Below are 21,341 nucleotides of genomic sequence, written 5' to 3'. Positions count from 1 at the left end.
TGTGATTGACCAGTAAGGATCAAGTATCCCGCACAGCCCTTTAGCCTTGAGTGTATGTATACACATTTTAGCATGGCTTCTAATACCTTGAAATTCACCACCAGCCGTAAAGACTATTCAAATTAGTTAGCAGTGTTCATGGCTCCTGTTGTCAAGGTGAACTTTCTCTTTCGTCCACCTCTAGAAATGTAACCCCCATCTGTGCATGACTAAGCATGGGTATATGTGTGAGATCCCTTTCATATGCTTGTGTAAGACAGAAGTGTGTTCAGATACATGTTAGAACTTTACCTCATGAGTCTGACACTGAATTGCTTCCAGGCAGAAGCTGAGAGGATTTTGTACTTTGTATGAAATACTGCTAAGCCTGATGTTACAGATTAAAGTAGAGCATTACACAAATATGGTGACCAGACATCCTGGTTTAAGGCCCGTTCATACAAAGAACGATAACTATACAGATAACTATAACAATAATATTCTGTTTATTACAAAAGAGAGACACAGTTATGCCATTTTCCACTTTAAATGCTTGAGCTTGTTAATGTTCTGATTGGCTGTCAATGTTTTTATCGTTCATTAGCTAAAAAAAAAAAAGGTTCTGTAAGTGACTCTAGAGATATAATTCCATTCACCATGGCATTATTGTTATACAGTAGTTAAGGAGTTGACTTGCCTATTCTCATGGAATTAGAATGATTAATAAAATGTTATTATTGTTATAGTTATCACCCTTGGTCTGAACGGGCCTTTAGCTGGGACGGTCCAATTTTCACAAGGTGTGTCATGGTGTCCCAAAAATGTCTTGCTGTCAGTTTCCCATTTTGGACAGGTAAATCGTACAATGCAAATCACATAGACACACTGTAATATGTGGAATTCTATTCTATTTGTTAAGCTGAGCTATTATGCATATTTTATGCTAAAATGATTTGATGAAATATGTCCTGACGTGAAAGTCTCATTATTATACAAACATATTAACTGTGAAAACTTGTACTTTTAAAAAAATGCAATTGTCAATTTAACTGCCAAAAAAGCTAAAAGTGATTAAATGTATTATGTATATAACCATATATAGTAACCATAGCATATATACTCACAAATCTTAAGGGGTAAATTACATTTAAAGATGTGACTCAAAGATATGACTATAATGATTCGAATGTACCCAAAATGATCTTAAAAAGTGTAATGGGCGTTTTGTTCAGCAACGCTCATGCATATTAGACCACTGACCAGTAACTCAAACCTGCTGTCCTTGCTATTCTTTATGGCGGCAAAAAGCAAAACATAGTGAGAACATTTTGCTAAAGTAAACAGTTTTCTCTTGCACAAATCTGCAATTGTTCCGGATTTGCTGGAATATTGCCATCCTTGAATGAGGGGTGAAATCCAAGCGGCACCAAGCTGAATTCCATCCACCTGCATTCCAACAGATCCAACACTTGGAAGACACACGAACAGTTTTTTTTGGTGCCAGCCTACAAACGTAATTCACCTGCTCTCAGAAGGAACTGCTTGTCCTTTTCAGACTATTGTTTTAACATTGTTTCCTCCATTTTTAATTGTTCAAGGCCATTGCAAAGCAAATCTTAGAAGTTGCACAGCCTGGATACTCATAGTGTATGTGTGTGTTCTTTGTTCCCTGCCTTCATTCCTAGCATGCCTGCTCACAGTGCCAGAGTTATGAAGAGGCTAGAGGAGGTAGAAGAGACTCAAGGTCAAGGTGAGACGATGAGTCATGAGCCATTATAAGAACTGAAAAGAGATTCAGCAGAATTTTATCTCTGCGTCAACCAAGTGGAAGGAGACCAAGTAAAACACAAGGTATGGGAGAGCTGTCAATGGAGAGGTAATCGTGGGAGAGAGCAAAGTGTTGTGCTTAACTAAAAAAGCAGACTTAATTCTTTCACAGTTTTTTGACATGTCGAAAGTATACTTCCTTAATGCTTCTGAAATCCAGCACGGTCAGCAGTTATTTTAACTTTCGCAAGGGTATGAACAAATTCCATAATTATTTAGGAGAGCTTTGGATATCAGCCTATTTTATTAAAGGTGCCCTAGAATGTTTTTTTTTTTTTATTTTATAATGTTTCCTGGGTTACCCTTATAATGTTAGTATGTTTTTTAGATAAAAAATAATCATAATTTAGAAATAAATGGCATTTTTCCTAGCCTGCTTTTAGCCTCTGATTTAAAAAAAAAAGTTTGAAGGGGCGTGTCTGCTGTGGGATTCAGTGTAACCGCGGCCACTGCTGTGATTGGCTGACATGCTTGCATATGAAATAGCTAGTACGCATTACATGTGAAACTCTCTCGAATACTTTTACTACTGATATTATACATTTTTACTATAACAGCTATCGAGATTAACGAATCGTGAGATGTTTTTAAAGTATTTAGATCTATTCCCATCACATAAAATGTTGCCGCGATGAGCATTGAGCAGATGACAGTGTGTTGATCGCGAGAATGAAGATCTTATCATTGCAAAGCAGTTTCTGCACTCTCTCTGCTTTCACCAATGCAAACACGATGATGTAAATACAGTAAGAGCTTCGTTGTGCAGTAACGTGCGTCATTAATTTCATAACGAGTTTGGCAAGTGTCCAGATAAACTCGCGCTGTGTGGAAAGATTGTTCTTTGATCGCTTTCTGTATATAATTTGTTCACAATTTAAATACGATTATTTTCATCCTACTAAAAGAAACGATGTGAAGCTGATATTTTAGTCACTGGCTTGACTTACTGATGCATAAACAGTATTGAACGATTTTGAGAGAAAGATTACCTGTCTGAACTTGAACAATTACACATCAGAAAGTGTTGCTTGGTAGCTCGATCCGAGGCCAGCTCTGTATTGGCCCAAGTTGAGGAAACAGTCTGTGAAATGTTTGGAAATTTCCAGAGAAAATAAAATTAACCCATTGTTTCTTCAGAGGCTCAGATGAAGGAACTAAAAAATACTTTTGTGTTTATGTGTACATCCACACTGAGCAACTGCCATGCTTCGGCTGCGCAGTACAGCCTGGCATTGAGGGCTGGCATTATGCAAATATTTGGAGGCGTACATATTAATGATCCCGACTATTGCGTCACAGTCGGTATATGTGGAGAACCGACCGTTTTTCAGGGGTGTTTTTCATAAACGTGAATTAAATGATAACGCGAAAACAGTCCAGTTTGAGATTCACTCTATGTCATGTCCATGCACTGAACTCTTGTTATTTAACTATACCAAGGTAAATTCAATTTTGAATTATAGGTCACCTTTAAGTCATAGAATCAAAAAATAACATGCAATCAATATGCATCCTATTTACTTTTTAAATACACTTTCTCTGTGTCATTTAGCATGAATCTTTAGTGCACATTATTCCAAATGGCAAAAAAAATGGTCTTGGTAATATTTCATGAAGTATAACAAATTGTTATACCTCTGAAATAACTTTCCTTTATTGTTATGAAATTGTACAGCAATGCAGATTAAAGGCCTGTTCACACCAACACAAATGTACCATATTAAAATTCAATTTGTCCGTTCAGACCAATATGGAAACAACTGGAATTTCACTCTCTGACAGCAGGTGGAGCTTATAGCAAAGCAGAAATACAGTTGTTACACTGGTTACTTCGGTACACAAAGTGTATCTTTCTGTTTCTAACTCGGTAGTCATGGAGAGTCAAACAGTATTTACATGTTTTCAGTCGTTCAGATTTGTTTTATTTGCTATGGTGTTGATCAAATAACACCAAATACAGTACAGGGACAAGAGAGCCAGTTCTAGATTCTTCCTCTGCTATTCACAGTCGCTTAGCAAAATAGTCTGTTCGTGAGCCCCACCAAGTCTTTGACAAGAACCGTCCTCCGTAGGCTAGACCGTCCCATTTAACAACACAGTCCGACCTTCGGGGCCTTTGAAGTCTGAGTCCTTCGAATGATGCAGCCTTTGAATTGAGATATAGACTTAGAGTTAACCGGCCTTAATGCCACGATTTCTCTCCTGTCATACAGCGGCACACTCCAGTACATAGGTGGCGGAAATGCACCATTATGTTGGTTTGCCAATTCCCATTAGAACATCAGCAGAAGTACATTTCTGATTTATGGCTGTATTTTGAGCTTAATGTAATTTTTGTTGATACCTCTGGGTGCTTTATTAAGCCCTAAATTCACAATGTTTTGTCACTGTATTGAATTCACCCAACCGGATATTCATTAAGTTATCTCCTTTTGTGTTGACATAATTTTCATTTTTGTGTGAACTATCCCTTTAAAGCCAAGGGTAATAAAGGTTGGAGCTCAATTACATTGATGAATATGAAGACCCAAAAAATAAAATCAAGTGTCGCCCACATTACGCAAGTAAAATGGTTTGCAGGTGCAGTATCGACTTCAACTAGTATGTACTGCTGTGCAAAGAATACATTTATTGACATGGCAATTGGATTATTCCATCTCCAATGCTATTCACAGAACTAAACAAAGAGATTTGGAGGTCAAAAGGTCATGGGCCGTCTGCCATGACAACAGGAAATGTCCCCATACTGTTATCTGGCTTCACAGCAGCAACGTGTGGGTGTGTCAGCACCCCTTGTTGAGGTTGTGTGTGTTTGTCGGACAGTTGGGTGTAACCATCACGACCCAGACTGAGGTCAGAGAACTTGTTCGTGACCTTGGCAGCTTCTTTTAGACTCACCTCATTCCTGTACTTTCTATCTAGAGCCATAAACTCCCATTTCATCTATTAATGCTGTCTGAGTGCCCTTGTTCCACCACACCAACATTACGGCCACAACTGAAATAAAACAGTCCAGCTAAGAGGTTCAGCTCTCAGATATTCTATTGAAGCTATAAAACCTTATTGCAAAGGGAAAAGCGACTTTTTATCCCACGATTTCCCCTGCTTATCTTACTTTAAAAGAGGTGTGTGAGAAGTGTGCTTTAGTCTCCCTGACAGGTTTGTGGTCATAAGAATAAGACTTAATGCTTTCTTATGTAAATGGAAAAACGCAGTGAGTGGCTGTTCATAAGCTATCAGTGAGCTGTCTGGTTGTTTTCATACAAAGGCTGGCAGAGGGTGAGAGAGCTTTTGTTGGAGTAAATGGTGAAACAAATATGTCAACAGGTATATCGATTACTGTGAGTTACATAATGAAAACCACAAACACTGAGACACATGAGATGACTTGGCTGATTGGGACTCGTAGACAAAAGGGGCACAGAAAATATGGGAAGTTAACAAAAATGCACTACATTTCTAAACGATGTAAAAAAATATTTCCAAAAAAATATTAAGCAGCACAACTGTTTTCAACATTGATTAATAAGAAATGTTTCTTGAGCAGCAAATCAGCATGTTAGAAGGATTTCTGAAGGATCATGTGACACTGAAGACTGGAGTGATGATGCTGAAAATTCAGCTTTGCCATCACAGGAATAAATTACATTTTAAAATATATTCAAATAAAAAAAGTTATTTTAAAAGGTAATACTATTTAAAAATATTACTTTTTACTGTATTTTGATCAAATAAATGTAGGCTATACAGCCTTGGTGAGCAAGAGACTTCATTCATAAACATAAAAAAAAACTTACAGACCCCAAACTTTTGAACAGTAATCAACATACAGTAAATGTATCTGTGCGTCTCATGTTTGCTAAAAAAAAGAATGCACAGCTAAAAATAATGACACGTTTATTAATCAGGCTACAATTTTCTGTTCTTACTCATCATCAGACCCTTATTGAATCTGCATTTTTTTTCTGTGGAGCTGATGATACTAGACTCTTATTGGTAGTTGAAAGTACTATCAAATTATTTCCAAACTAATTCATTATTAAAAATGAATGCACACCTGAGTTGGTAATGCGGCCATGACACAAAGCAGAGTAGCTGATACACTTCAGGGTGCATTAATATTCAATAAATTCAGCAGTCAAGAATCAATTGTCCTGCTACAGTTAGCACATGTGTGTCTATCTCAAGATATGTTTCTGCACTAAAATGATTTTGTGAGTCAAACTACTTCCTAACATACTGATGATCTATCTTACAAACAGTGCAAGATGCTGTTACTAGTTTATGTGATTTCAAAGGGGATTTACAACTGTAATACAGTCAATAATACTATACTTTATAGCCACTTCAAAACATCTGGAATGCATGTCAACCAATCAGAATCAGGAATTTATTTAGTGGTCATGACATAAAAATATTTGATTGCAAATTGCTGAGATTGACCAATCAGAATCAAGTCCTCCAGAGAGCTAATATAGAACTTGTGAATTACAAGTGTTCCAATTCTGTGCAAATCTGGAGAGTTTTCAGTGGAAATCTGTGGTAAAGAAATCTGTCTGTAAAGGCCTACTTATCACAATCTTCTCAGAAAAACTAAATATACTTCTTGTGAAAATGTCATCATATTCCTTTATCCCCCAAGACTGTGTTTTCTACAGTTTTAACCCTATGTCTATCACAGTTTCCCATTCTGACCTTCAGTTCTTCAACCGTTCTCTGAGTTCTCTGGGCAGGGAAACGCTCAGAACATTCAGTTACTGTCCTTTGTCACTTTGTTCTTTCGTGTTTCTGTGACGTGCGCTGGGATGTATATCAGTGTCTCCAAACGCCATTAAACATTCACATGTTCTTTATTTCACAGCTATTACGGTAGACTCATGTTTCATTCAACCCTCCTCTGACCACAAGTCATCATTCTACGTTGGCATTCGAGATCATCGTTAACAGATGTCTGGCCTTCACAATATGAATGACCAGTTGAGTAAAATCAGCCCTGTTTTCTCCATTATGCTTGTGATAAGAGTCCCACATGTTTTTTCAACTACACGCTCTTTTGATGTAAATGAAAACTAACAATTAAAATGTTTCTTTTTGTTATACAGTATGAAAGTCACATTAGGGTTTTAAGTTTTTACCATACCTTTATTACTTATTTTCTTTTCTTTTAAAATATAGATTTTATTCCTTTGTGCTTGTCACAGGCCGGCTTTCAGTCTTAAAATTTTGAAATCATAAAAAAATAGTGAAAAAATAAAATAAAATATTATATTTTTAAAACTATGATAAAACTGTATGAATGGAAATCAGCATTATCAAGACAAATGAGTTTTTTACCATTTTATTTCCAAAATGTTTTAAATGCCACCGTCATTAAAGACAATCCATATTTTTATATTTGATAGAAATAATGGTCACACTTTAGATTAGGGTCCAATACTCACTATAAACTAACTATATTGACTACAACTTTTGCCTCAATAAACTCGTAATTACTGCTTATTAATCGTTAGTAAAGTAGTAACGTGCAGAATAAGGCATTAATGTGCTTTTTAAGTACTAATAAACAGCCAATATAATATGCATGCTAATAAGCAAATAGTTAATAGTGAAAATTGGACCCTAAACTAAAGTTATCTAAAGTTACTAAAGTTACCAAAATAATGAAACAAATATATTATTTTCTAAGCCGTGTGCTCTTTTGGAAACAAGTGCACTCATTTGTATAAAAATCTTTAAAGTATTTTGTATACTTGTATAATGTATAATGTGATATTATAGAAATAAAAGGCCACTTAAAGGGATAGTTCACCCAAAAAGGAAAATTCTGTCATCATTTACTCATCCGCAACTTGTTCCAAACCTGTATGAATTTCTTTCTTTTTCTGAACACAAAAGATGTTATTTTGAAGAATATGATTAACCAAACAATGAATGGACCCCATTGACTTCCATAGTATGAAAAAATACTATGGAAGTCAATGGCTACCGTCAACTGTTTGGTTACCAACATTCTTCAAATATCTTCTTTTGTGTTCAGCAGAAGAAAGAAATTCATACAGGTTTGGAACAACTTGAGGGTGAGTAAATGATGAAAGCATTTTCATTTTTGGGTGAACTATGCATTTAGGTTTAATTAAAGACAGTAGATTTTCATGACTGTTTCTTCACACTTAAGTACACTTTAAAAAAGTGCAATTTGTAATAATGTCAACTTAAGATTTACATGTAAATGTCAAATAACTATTTATTAAACTCTAGTAGTCGTGATTTAAAGTGCATGTGTTGACTAACATATAAGCACATGTAAAGTACTTGATTATAATTTTAAGTGTAGTGTTATTTGAAATTACATTTAAAGTTAATATATTTTAAATTTACTAATTTGCAACTTCATCATTGCAAATGTGCACAAATCCTATACTTAGGTGAGTTAAAAAGCACTCTTAAGTTCAACTAATTACATTTAATATAAATTTAAACATGCATTTACATATCCACGGGTGCACAGTTGAAGAGGCACCCAAAGCTTTCTCTGACTTTAGTAGAAGTGAGACACAGAGGTTCCCCTCTCTCACTTGTGTGATAAGGGATCAATGTTTAATGTGTCAATGTTTTAAGTTAAAGGGTATCCCATGCACAGTGATCTCACCCCTTAAAAAGCTTCCGGAACTGATAGAGCGCTCTGAGGGAGGGATGGTGGTAGACAGATAGAGGCTGAGCTCAGTCAAACAGGAATGACGCAAGGAGTTAGTGCTGCACTGTTGAGCCCCTAAGCCTAGAAATGTCCTGAATCAGGACAGCCCAACTTGTTTGGGGAAGGGCCCACAAGAAGCAGGCTGTCCCAAATCACAAAGACTTACATTGAAAGAGGAACCTGAACATCTTGTAGTTGTGGGTGAGTTTTTTTTTTTTTTTTTACATGACCACTATGTAATCACCTAGCATAGCAATGTCCTAACAACCAACCACCCAAGAAACTGGCTAGCCATGTGCTAAATTGTTAGCAACCAGACACAAACACCCCCTCATATTTCTCTACAGTAAATGTAATATACTTGTGAAAACTAAATGTAATGTTTTCGGAAACTGCAATTAAATGAGTTTGAATTAGCTGAACTGCAATTGGTGTATTTTTGACCCACTTAAATATGACTAAAGTACACTTTTTATGTAATTTCAGTTCCATTGTCTTTGTATAAAATATTATTTAATGTAATTTCTATTGAAACTTCTGTGTCTTGTATTTAAATATAGTTTAATTGGACATTGATGTAGTTGCAATTTAGTACATTTAAAATATACAGGTCCTTCTCAAAAAATTAGCATATTGTGATAAAGTTCATTATTTTCCATAATGTAATGATAAAAATTAAACTTTCATATATTTTAGATTCATTGCACACCAACTGAAATATTTCAGGTCTTTTATTGTTTTAATACTGATGATTTTGGCATACAGCTCATGAAAACCCAAAATTCCTGTCTAAAAAAATTAGCATATCATGAAAAGGGTCTCTAAACGAGCTATAAACCTAATCATCTGAATCAACTAATTAACTCTAAACACCTGCAAAAGATTCCTGAGGCTTTTAAAAACTCCCAGCCTGTTTCATTACTCAAAACCGCAATCATGGGTAAGACTGCCGACCTGACTGCTGTCCAGAAGGCCATCATTGACACCCTCAAGCAAGAGGGTAAGACAGAAAGAAATTTCTGAACAAATAGGCTGTTCCCAGAGGGAAGTGGGAAGTCAGTGGGAAGTCTGTGGGAAGGAAAAAGTGTGGCAAAAAACGCTGCACAACGAGAAGAGGTGACCGGACCCTGAGGAAGATTGTGGAGAAGGACCGATTCCAGACCTTGGGGGACCTGCGGACGCAGTGGACTGAGTCTGGAGTAGAAACATCCAGAGCCACCGTGCACAGGCGTGTGCAGGAAATGGGCTACAGGGGCCGCATTCCCCAGGTCAAGCCACTTTTGAACCAGAAACAGCGGCAGAAGCGCCTGACCTGGGCTACAGAGAAGCTGGACTGTTGCCCAGTTTTGCATGTCATTCGGAAATCAAGGTGCCAGAGTCTGAAGGAAAACTGGGGAGAAGGAAATGCCAAAATGCCTGAAGTCCAGTGTCAAGTACCCACAGTCAGTGATGGTCTGGGGTGCCATGTCAGCTGCTGGTGTTGGTGCACTGTGTTTTATCAAGGGCAGGGTCAATGCAGCTAGCTATCAGGAGATTTTGGAGCACTTCATGCTTCCATCTGCTGAAAAGCTTTATGGAGATGAAGATTTCATTTTTCAGATTTCTCACAGTGCCAAAACCACTGGTAAATGGTTTACTGACCATGGTATTACTGTGCTCAATTGGCCTCCCAGCTCTCCTGACCTGAACCCCATAGAGAATCTGTGAGATATTGTGAAGAGAAAGTTGAGAGACGCAAGACCCAACACTCTGGATGAGCTTAAGTCCGCTATTGAAGCATCCTGGGCCTCCATAACACCTCAGCAGTGCCACAGGCTGATTGCCTCCATGCCATGCCGCATTGAAGCAGTCATTTCTGCAAAAGGATTCCCGACCAAGTATTGACTATTGAGTGCATAACTGAACATAATTATTTGAAGGTTGACTTTTTTTTTTGTATTAAAAACACTTCTTTTATTGGTCGGATGAAATATGCTAATTTTTTGAGACAGGAATTTTGGGTTTTAATGAGCTGTATGCCAAAATCATCAGTATTAAAACAATAAAAGACCTGAAATATTTCAGTTGGTGTGCAATGAATCTAAAATATATGAAAGTTAAATTTTTATCATTACATTATGGAAAATAATGAACTTTATCACAATATGCTAATTTTTTGAGAAGGACCTGTATTAACTTTAAGTGTAATATTGAATAGCACACTACAGTTAAAATTATAATCAAAAACGTTACATGTGCATGTTAGTCAACACATCACAATAAGTGATTTTGTACTTTTAAGCAAAACTTTCATTACTACAAAGTGCACTTTTAATAGTGTTCGTAAGTGTGTTAAGAAACAGTCATGAAAGTATACTCTGTTATTTCATCATATTAACATTAATTTTTTTTTTTTTTTTTATTATACTTTTAAGATTTGAAGTACTCTACAAGTGCACATAAGTGCAGTTAAAGGCACATTATGCAGAATTCACGAGTTCACACTTACATCAATTAAACAGAGTAAAGATTATGCGTATTTGGCGTGCTGTCCGGGGGGAGGGCTCCGAGCTCGGAATTTTGCCCGAACCCAGAGTACTCCCCCCGTTGTTGTAAGAGTATTAGGACTATATATAAGTGAGGAGATGGGGTGGTGGAGGGATGCTGTTAAACTGTCAATGAACGGAGGTTAGTTTGCTGTATATATACACAGCGCTTAACTCGTTGATTAAGCACCACTCTTGTCTAATTAGGTTTGATTATCTGAATGTGCTCCACGTGTGTTTAATTAGGTTTAATTATCTGAACGTGCTCCTCCCGAACTTTGTTAATAAAACATCATATTGTGTTTTAGTCAAACAGTGACCCCTATAGTCGCTGTGGAACACTTACACTGTCGTAAATAGCTATCTAGACATATGTGGACATTTGTGGACTGGTCTAATTATCAACAATGGATGAATGAACAGCATCGTAAAAAAATGGCATACTACAAGCAAGCGCAACAACATAGAACGCAATCAAGTTTAGAAATAAGAGATTTAGGCTACTTAATCCATCAACAAGATCGCCAGGTCAGCATCGCGGTTGAATCCAGTGCTGCTTTTTAGCTCGCGCCAACTAGTGAAAGCCCGACCGAGTGGGACTGTCACAAGGAAATAGTCAAAGGATTCAGTTGCGAGTAAACAGTAATTTATTGAGCACATTAGTAGATATCCGTGTGGGTCAAAATGGAAGCAGACAGAAGAAGACTCAGGCTCGGCAACGCAGGGACGCAGTGGGCAGACACAGCTGCAGGAACAGGTAGAAATTCCTCCGGGAAAATCTCAGGAAACCACAGCATGGTACAGGAGTGGAATGCAGGAGAACACGGCGAGTAGAACCCTGGTAGCCTCAACAACCAACTGACAAAGACAGGACGAGGTAACAAAGAATATATCGGACATCCTCATTCAAAACAGCTGGCGCTGATCAGCTCATCAGCCGCGCCCGCCCTCGCGCTCACTCACACAACACGCACACACATAGCGAGGGCGAATCAGGGACTCTTTTCCGGTTCCTCACGCGGTCAGATTCTCTTTTCCTTTTCCAAGTCTCTTCCGACCGCGTTTTCTTTGCTTTTTCCATCGTCAAGTATCACGTCTGAAATGCGCGCAAGTGTCTTCGTGCTTCATATGTGGTTGTTGATGTGTGTGACGTCGTTGCCGTAAAGCAAGTCGTGATTCTCGCGAGATTTGTCGGGGGCGCTCCTCTCAAACTTGCATTGCTGGTTTTTCCAGCGGCGACCCCGCCAAGCTTTATTACCAGGATGATTTGCCCTACTATGAGTTTGTTTACCACCGAAATGACTTTGAAGCTGTTATATCAAGGTACAATTCTTGCATAGTGTGCCTTTAAGTGCACTTTTTCCCACAAGGTATTGGAGACTGTGAAAACAGTGATTAAAGAGATTGTGCGGCAAAGTAAAGGGATGTAATTTAAAAAAAGCATTTCGGAAAAATACCCCCTCAGTCATCTTTCAATAACACAGCATGTGTCTCATCTTCAGACCTTTCCACACGTTGGCTTTGTGCTCCCTCCCATGAAGACCAGAAAAAGCTATAAATCGTTAAGACTAGAAGACTCTGAATGACATGTTATTCACAGTGTAAGTCCAGCTAAAGTCCCAAGTGTCTGTTAACTCAAACTCTGGCAACTCACAGTCTACATGCTTTTTCAGTGTAACAGAGGGAGTGTGAGACTTGTGGGGGCAGGAAGAGAAAAATCTAGAATCCGAGTATTTTAAACAGTCTTCTGCCCTTCTGGTTGGACCGCTACATAAAAGTGGTCCAGCAGGTTTTAAAAGAGTCAGTGTCCAAGAGGACCTCAGGGACCGGCTTTGCAAATTTTCCCAAGACCACTTAGCTTAAAGTTTGGGAATATAATGCTGAACGTAGTGTCCATTATTGTTCATGCAATCTTAGATTCCACACAGGGTTTTATACGCAGATGTCACATGGCAGAGATCCTCAATCCTCCTCCTTGAGGTCTTCATGCAGAACAGAGTTCAGTTCCAGCACATTCTCTGTAACTTTTAGTTTATTTTTAATGCAGCTGTTATGGTATTCTTGTGATTGTGATTCTTGTATTGCTAGGGAGTTTCAAAGGGGTTTCTGTGGATGGTTGCTAAGCTGTTGCGAGGTTTGTGCTTGGGTGTTGTTGGTGGATTATAGGGTGTTGCTAGGGTGCTCCCAGGAAGTTCTGGTGGTTGCTATGGTGTTTCTAAGTGGTTTCCTGGATTTTAGGTGTAGGGTGTTGCTAGCTTGTTGTGGCTGGTTGCTTGGGCAATATTAGGTTGCTAGGGCATTGCTAGAATTGTTATAAGTGGTTGCTAGGGTGTTGCAATGTGATTGCAAGGGTATTATCAGGAAGTTCTGAGTGGTTGCTAGAGTCTTTCTAGGTAGGTTATTGCTAGATTGTTGTGAATTGTTGCTAGGGTGTTGCTTAAGTAATGATTTTGCTAGTTTGTTGTGGTTGTTTGTTTGGGCGATGATAGCGTGTTGCTAGGGCATTGCTAGGGAGTTCTGGGTGGTTGCTAAGGTGTTGCTATGTGATTGCTGTGTTCTAGCTAGGGTGTTGCAAGTGGCTATTTAGGTGTCGATAAGAGAATTCCTACATACAACAGTCATCCGTCAACTACACTCACCTAAAGGATTATTAGGAACACCATACTAATACTGTGTTTGACCCCCTTTCGCCTTCAGAACTGCCTTAATTCTACGTGGCATTGATTCAACAAGGTGCTGAAAGCATTCTTTAGAAATGTTGGCCAAAATTGATAGGATAGCATCTTGCAGTTGATGGAGATTTGTGGGATGCACATCCAGGGCACGAAGCTCCCGTTCCACCACATCCCAAAGATGCTCTATTGGGTTGAGATCTGGTGACTGTGGGGGCCATTTTAGTACAGTGAACTCATTGTCATGTTCAAGAAACCAATTTGAAATGATTCGAGCTTTTTGACATGGTGCATTATCCTGCTGGAAGTAGCCATCAGAGGATGGGTACATGGTGGCCATAAAGGGATGGACATGGTCAGAAACAATGCTCAGGTAGGCCGTGGCATTTAAACGATGCCCAACTGGCACTAAGGGGCCTAAAGTGTGCCAAGAAAACATCCCCCACACCATTACACCACCACCACCAGCCTGCACAGTGGTAACAAGGCATGATAGATCCATGTTCTCATTCTGTTTACGCCAAATTCTGACTCTACCATCTGAATGTCTCAACAGAAATCGAGACTCATCAGACCAGGCAACATTTTTCCAGTCTTCAACTGTCCAATTTCGGTAAGCTCTTGCAAATTGTAGCCTCTTTTTACATTTACATTTATTCATTTAGCTGACGCTTTTATCCAAAGCGACTTACAATTGCTATATATGTCAGAGGTCGCACGCCTCTGGAGCAACTAGGGGTTAAGTGTCTTGCTCAGGGACACATTGGTGTCTCACAGTGGATTCAAACCCGGGTCTCTCACATCAAAGGCATGTGTCTTATCCACTGCGCCATCACCACCCCATTTTTCCTTTTTGTATTGGAGATGAGTGGTACCCGGTGGGGTCTTCTGCTGTTGTAGCCCATCCGCCTCAAGGTTGTGCGTGTTGTGGCTTCACAAATGCTTTGCTGCATACCTCGGTTGTAACGAGTGGTTATTTCAGTCAAAGTTGCTCTTCTATCAGCTTGAAACAGTCGGCCCATTCTCCTCTGACCTCTAGCATCAACAAGGCATTTTCGCAGGACTGCCGCATACTGGATGTTTTTCCCTTTTCACACCATTCTTTGTAAACCCTAGAAATGGTTGTGCGTGAAAATCCCAGTAACTGAGCAGATTGTGAAATACTCAGACCGGCCCGTCTGGCACCAACAACCATGCCACGCTCAAAATTGCTTAAATCCCCTTTCTTTCCCATTCTGACATTCAGTTTGGAGTTCAGGAGATTGTCTTGACCAGGACCACACCCCTAAATGCATTGAAGCAACTGCCATGTGATTGGTTGATTAGATAATTGCATTAATGAGAAATTGAACAGGTGTTCCTAATAATCCTTTAGGTGAGTGAGTGTATATATATATATATGTGTGTGTGTGTGTGTGTGTGTGTATCTAAATTCACTTTTCCAAAGTTCATGGATAATACAATATGACTATTATTTAGCACTCTAACTGATACAATAGCTAAAGCATTTACCCGTGACAACACCACATAATGCCTCTGATGTGCTCGGAGACAAATCATGACACATCAACGGTGTCTTTGCAGTGGAAAAGTTGTGCCCAAAAACAAATGTGAAAAAAGGAAGGCAAAAAGCAAAAAGAAACAACAATAAACAGATCAGCCATTCCAGAGAAGACTTGTCCTTGTTATTGTAGCCTAATCCGGCTTGAATATGGGATGTCCCAGAGATAACCAGTTAAATAGTAAAAAAAAAAAAAAATTCCATGTTCAAGGTTTGGACAGACTGGCACCAGAGAGCTTGGCTAAAATCAATCTGTATGGTATTGTGAATACTTTTAATCTATGGTATCAAAATCACACATCTTTGATTGTCATCAACTAATCCAAATCTTCAAAAACAAACCTGGTTATGAATGCCTGCATCTATAGGTACTGAAGCAGGAAAAGTTTTTGCTTACCTTTAGAGGCTTCACTACTGGCTTGCATCTGTTTGGCTGTAGCGCTCTCTCCAGTCCGCACACATGGACCTCCTGACCTAGCTTGCCCATTGCTGAGACTCCTCTTGCGTCTGCTGCCCTTGAACCAGCTAAAAGCTCGTCCCAAGGATGAACCCCGTTTCTTCTTACTGGCCTGTAGGGCCAGGATCTCAGTAATGTCCTTGGGCACCAGATCGCCTGTAGAGTTGCTCCTGGACATCCTGAGACCAATGACCACCGATGTCTGACCCAACTGCTCTTGTATTCCTCTCAAAACACCTGCCTCAATATCAAAAGTGAGAGAAACATTTCAACATTTAAATTGCTTAAAAGAAGAAGAAAAGCAGGAGAAAATGTTATGTGGCTCAATGACACATAAGAGTGTAGAAGAATAAGACATTTTTTTTTATCTAATTTGAAACATGTTTAGAAATTTGGTTTTGAAAAAAAAAAGTTGTGGACCATTTTCTCAAAAAAAAAAAAAAAAAACATGTGATACAGTATATATTTTCAATTAAATTACTGTCATGAATTACTACTTTATAAACATCTGTAAGTTTTTGGGCAGTTGCACCACATGACATTTTACAACCTGAACTAACCTTACCATGCCATAAAATCGACGAATTATCTTTTATTTTAAGAGACTTGTTGATCTTGACACAGTCATGAGAGTCCTTATGATTAAAATGTTCTGTTTTTATGCTTCTTCTTTTTTGTATGTTGGTTGCACCACATGACTTTGATTTTGGTGGATGAAAGTTTTTAAAATGACCAATAAGCAAAAAAGCTTTTTTTGTTAAAATGTTTTTTTTTTCTTCTAACAAATAACACAACTTATTCCTTACCCTAACTATTAACTACCCATAAAATCAGACAGGTTTAAAATAATGTTTAACCTACAATCTCAGTCCTAACCCAAAAATCTGTTTGGTTGTTTGGAATGTTGTTCCAGGACCAACTAGGAACAGCAATACTGATCCAGGAACATGCCCTACTTGGCAAAATCACAGTATCACAGTCTTTTTAGTATCAAAATTGCAGTATACTTGTTACAGGTTCAATCCCTCCCGAGCAAACCTGGGTCAAGGGCACAATGCGGTGATTGAACCCACAATGTTTTATTTACCAGCCCAGATCTTTAACCCGTATGCCACACTTCTGTGTAGTAGAAGAAATGGCCTGAAGTCAGCAACCAGTTCAGCTACTGTGTCTATATCAGGTGTACCCATAGAAACAGGGAAATCTGAGAAAAGTTACAATTACTCCCTCTCCAAAGATGCCTGACATGTGTTTCGTATCAGGTACTTGCAAGTCCCGTTTCAGCATTTACTTGCAAATGTAGCGTCTACTGTACACCCTCATTCCCTGAAAACCTTTATTCTCGCTAAGCCTTAATCTTAGTCATGGTGTGAAAACTGGAGGTATGAGAGACAAAACAAAAGTAGAAGGGCGTGTGAAGAGTTCCCTCTCTCTCTCTCTCTCTCTCTCTCTCTCTCTCTCTCTCTCTCTCTCTCTCTCTCTCTCTCTCTCTCTCTCTGAGGAAATATGCAGAAGTAAACTCCACTATTTGCAACTCACCCACAAGAGCTTCAGCTTGATAGAACTGACCATGTATTCTGTGTTTCTCTCTCAATTATTCCCTCTTTATTTCTCTTTGTATTGCAGAGCTGAAATATATATCCTTAAGACACCTCATTGCTGTAATTTGACCAGAAACAAAATCTCTGGATGCAGTAACACATACACACATGTAAGAAGATACTCACAAACCCAAACTCAAACTCATCAACTTACAAAACTACAGCTTGCAGCTAAAAACAGTTGTCACATTCACAAACAAATTTTTACATAGCTACAAGTGCACAAAAACGCCAGAGGGTACCTTGCTTTCCTTTCTTGCGTCCTTTTGTCCGTGTTTCTCAGTGTGTGTCTTGTCTTTGCTGCAGAGCTGTATTGTACTGTTTATTCAGCTCTTTTTGGGTGAGTGGAGCTCCATGCTGGCCAGTCCTCCCCCTCCTGTCTGTTTGAGTCGCTGGTCACCATTCAGCGCAGTGCGGAGAGGAACTGCAGTTCACACGTGTATTCCACCCAACTATTTCACAGTGACAAACTGGCTCCTTCCCTCCCTGACTCTCTCCTCCTCTTCTCTCTCTCTCTCTCTCTCTCTCTCTCTCTCTCTCTCTCTCTCTCTCTCTCTCTCTCTCTCTCTCTCTCTCTCTCTCTCTCTCTCTCTCTCTCTCTCTCTCTCTCTCTCTTCTCACGCTCTCACTACAACGTACACACCGTTTCCCTCCTCTCCACCTTCACTTATCACACTTAGACATCGTCTATCCACTCCTCCTGTTTCTCTTTCAAATGCTCTGTTGGTTTTGCTAACGATCTCAACCTAATCAGAGGTGATGGAGAGACACTATCCTGTCCCCTGTCTTTGGTTTAGAAGCACTGGCATGGAGCCAAATGGCTGATCATTGTGTCAAACATATGAAAAACAGACAAGCGCTGCACATGCCACATGTTCATTATGAGCTACAGGTGATTTATAAGCTCTGAAACCTGAGATGTAGCATGTCTTCCGACATGATTGACATGCTTAGAGGCATGTAGACCCTGCAAAGCGAGTCTAAAAGAATGAAGAAACTAAAATAAGGGAAAATGTCTCATTTTTCGAATGCATTGTACCTATATTGGATCATAAAAATATTTAGAGATTTCAGACACACTTATGAAAGTATGGATTTCATTACATCAGATAACAAAAACATAATATATCATTGATACTAATATAGGGTTACTCGGTTAGGAGATCTGTGTGAACTTGAGGGAAACTGACTTCATACATCCACTAAAAATCACTATCACCTTTAGACCAGCTGGTTAAAGTAAGGTCAGTTGTGAGAAAATGTCTAGGACTATTTGTTTACAGATGCCATATTTTTATACATTGTGACATCCATGTATTTTAAAGAGTGTCCTAAGTGTCCAAATACTTTTTGGGGGCACTGTCTACCTTAATGAGGTCTTGTAACCGATGTCACGGTTAGATGAGGGGTATGTGCAGGGACTTTTCTACTTGAATAGCTCTTTAACCTCTTTTAGGAACTTTCCCTTGAAATTTGAGGGCTTGGTTGTCGTGAATTCGCTATTTTCGTTCTTTCGAAGGCATAGAAAGAAGGCTAAGAATAGTGGAGCTAATAGTGATGTCATGTCCCGTGGGAATCGGTGGCAAGGGATCTGTTACCGGGCTCATCTGGTTTCATTTTGCATCCTGGCTGACGGTGAGTGAACTCAAGAGACGTGAGCACTGCCGCTCAGACAACATACTCTGAGATGATGTTTCCTGTCTTTTGCTAATGGTTTCATGTTCATTGTACAGGCTATATGGACTAGCATGATATTTATTAATTTATTATCCTACTGTAGAAGCATTAAACTGATCAAAAGTGACAGTGAAGACATTTGTTACAATAAATAATATTTCAAATAAATTCCATTCTTTTGAACATCAAAAAATCCTGAAAAAAAATCATCACGGTTTCTGCAAAAATATTAAGCAGCACAACTGTTTTCAACATAATAATAAGAAATGTTTCTTAAAGCACCAAATCAGCATGTTAGAATGATTTCTGAAGGATCGTGTGACACTGAAGACTGGAGTATTGATGCTTAAAATCCATTTTAGGAATGAATTACATTTTTAAAAACATAAAAAAAGTTTTAAATAATAGTATTGCACAATGTTAATGTTTTTACATAATACTCAAAATTATTTGTATTAGTATCTAGCACTGTTTTGTGCAATTATAATACATTTTATTATTTACCAGTATATTTGAATGAGGTCATCTACCATTGGATATTTGATTTTTAGTATTAGCATTAATCTCAGTCTTGAATGAATTTGCTCTACCTGATTCATTCATATAGTATGCTACTGTGAAACTGTGAGGCTCCTGACTTGTCCTGTGGGATTTTTCAGAGATGTGTCAAAAGTGTCCTGTCAATATTTACTTAAGAGTCTCACAAACGATCCAATTTTAAGTTCCTTTTATCTAAAACCTAAAGAGAGACAACAAACTATCAGTGTCTTGGAAATTGCAGTATATTATTACAACCTCTGCAAAGAAATAAAGCCTTATTGTCTGGTACAACCCTTCATGATTTTTTTTATGTGTTGTCAATGTATTTTCCACCACGCCATGGCCATTTGCAGGAAGATTTAGTGACTTCGAATGTAAACAGAGATAAGGGAGACGTGTGTCTGGATACCAGGACGACTCAATATGATCTGCAAACACGAGACTGCTTATTCTCAAAGCTTGTTTGACTTTCTTTCTGCTTTGAAAAACACAGATGGAGAACCTCGGCCCCTGGCCCCCTTGCTCTGGGTTGAGCCAGATATGGTCCAGTAAATCAGCGCTATCTAGGGATCACAATCTGGATCCCTTTTTCAATGGCCATGGAGTGAAGATACATGCACACTTTTTTTTTTCTCAGACAACAGATTGTATCATACATGATCATTAACCATTGCAGGACCACTGAGTTCATGTGTCCCTTCAAACAAGGCTAAAAGATGGCATGCATGTCCCTTTGCATCGTATGAGAAAGAGAGAGAGAGAGAGAGAGAGAGAGAGAGAGAGAGAGAGAGAGAGAGAGAGAGAGAGAGAGAGAGAGAGAGAGAGAGAGAGAGAGAGAGAGAGAGAGAGAGAGAGAGAGAAAGAGAAAGAGAGAGAGAGACTTGTGGGGGATTGGGTGGGGTTACTGTGACTCAGACTTAAATTCAGTCCCTCCGAACACATTGAAATGTTTAAATGTTGCTATAGCAACTATGGAGATTCTTATTCTTTTGCCTTCACAAAAGCCTCAGTGTTTTGTTGTGAAAGTATGGAGCTCAGGCAGCGGGTATATTTCAAGTACTATACACAATCATTTACCACTAGAAGACACTCAACCTTGCCAGATTCTTTGATCATTGGATTGCATTGGGAAAATGGAACATTTCCTCATTCCCAACAAGATAAATCAAGCCTTACTTGTGGTTACCAAGAGTAGCTTTGTGAAAAACATTTATATTTAGTTTTAACCAAAGCAACATCCAAATGAGGAAAGTATAAGCAATTTATCACACAGAAGCCAACAATATTATTAACTCGATTATAATGGGACGAGTTAGTTTTGTTCCTTCATGCCATGTAGTTAGCCTTCAATGAAGACGCCTCCACTTACATCCATAAGTTTCAAAACATGGATCGAAATAAGTATATTAACTGTAACTGATAGTGATACCAATGCCAATGTTATGGGTTAGATTCCCAGGCTATAGGTTCCCATGCATGAACTGATAATATGTATACCTGCAATGCAATCTAAATCACTTCGGATAAAAGTGTCTGCCAAATGCTTAAATGTAAATGTACACAAATTAACAAGTGTATAGAGTACATTCATCAGTGACCATGAACATTACAGGAGTTCAGAGTTAATAATGTGGCTATAAGCACAGCTGCAGTTAAGATCCAATCTGTGAAAGCTTGTTCCACCACAGGAGAACAAGTGAGAATGAAGGTCAAGGTATGGTTGTTAAGGTTTAACTACCCTTAGGTTCCTGTTCTGACTACCCAGCTGTGATGAATATCCTAACAGTTGGTCTATGCTTTCTACCAAC

At 38.7% G+C, this 21,341-nt stretch overlaps 1 protein-coding gene across 2 annotated transcripts in view; it reads right to left on the bottom strand.

Moving 5' to 3' along the window:
- kiaa1522 (KIAA1522 ortholog) overlaps positions 1-17,796 on the bottom strand; it is a 49,932-nt gene extending 32,136 nt beyond the window's left edge. The window contains exons 1-2 of one of the 2 annotated variants that reach the window (XM_056250090.1): positions 17,559-17,796; positions 15,656-15,956 (exon numbers count right to left, since the gene is read on the bottom strand). In XM_056250090.1, coding sequence (XP_056106065.1) covers positions 15,656-15,893 — 238 coding nt within the window. In that variant the 5' untranslated portion in view covers positions 15,894-15,956; positions 17,559-17,796. The remainder of the gene's footprint in view (positions 1-15,655; positions 15,957-17,558) is intronic. The other variant, XM_056250092.1, reaches the window with a different exon arrangement.
- Positions 17,797-21,341: the final 3,545 nt, after the last annotated feature.

This window comes from Rhinichthys klamathensis, unplaced genomic scaffold (genome assembly GCF_029890125.1).
Source record: "Rhinichthys klamathensis goyatoka isolate OS25496 unplaced genomic scaffold, OSU_Roscu_1.1 h1tg000067l_1, whole genome shotgun sequence".
Lineage (NCBI taxonomy): Eukaryota > Metazoa > Chordata > Actinopteri > Cypriniformes > Leuciscidae > Rhinichthys > Rhinichthys klamathensis.
This window is presented reverse-complemented; position numbering and strand designations above follow the sequence as displayed.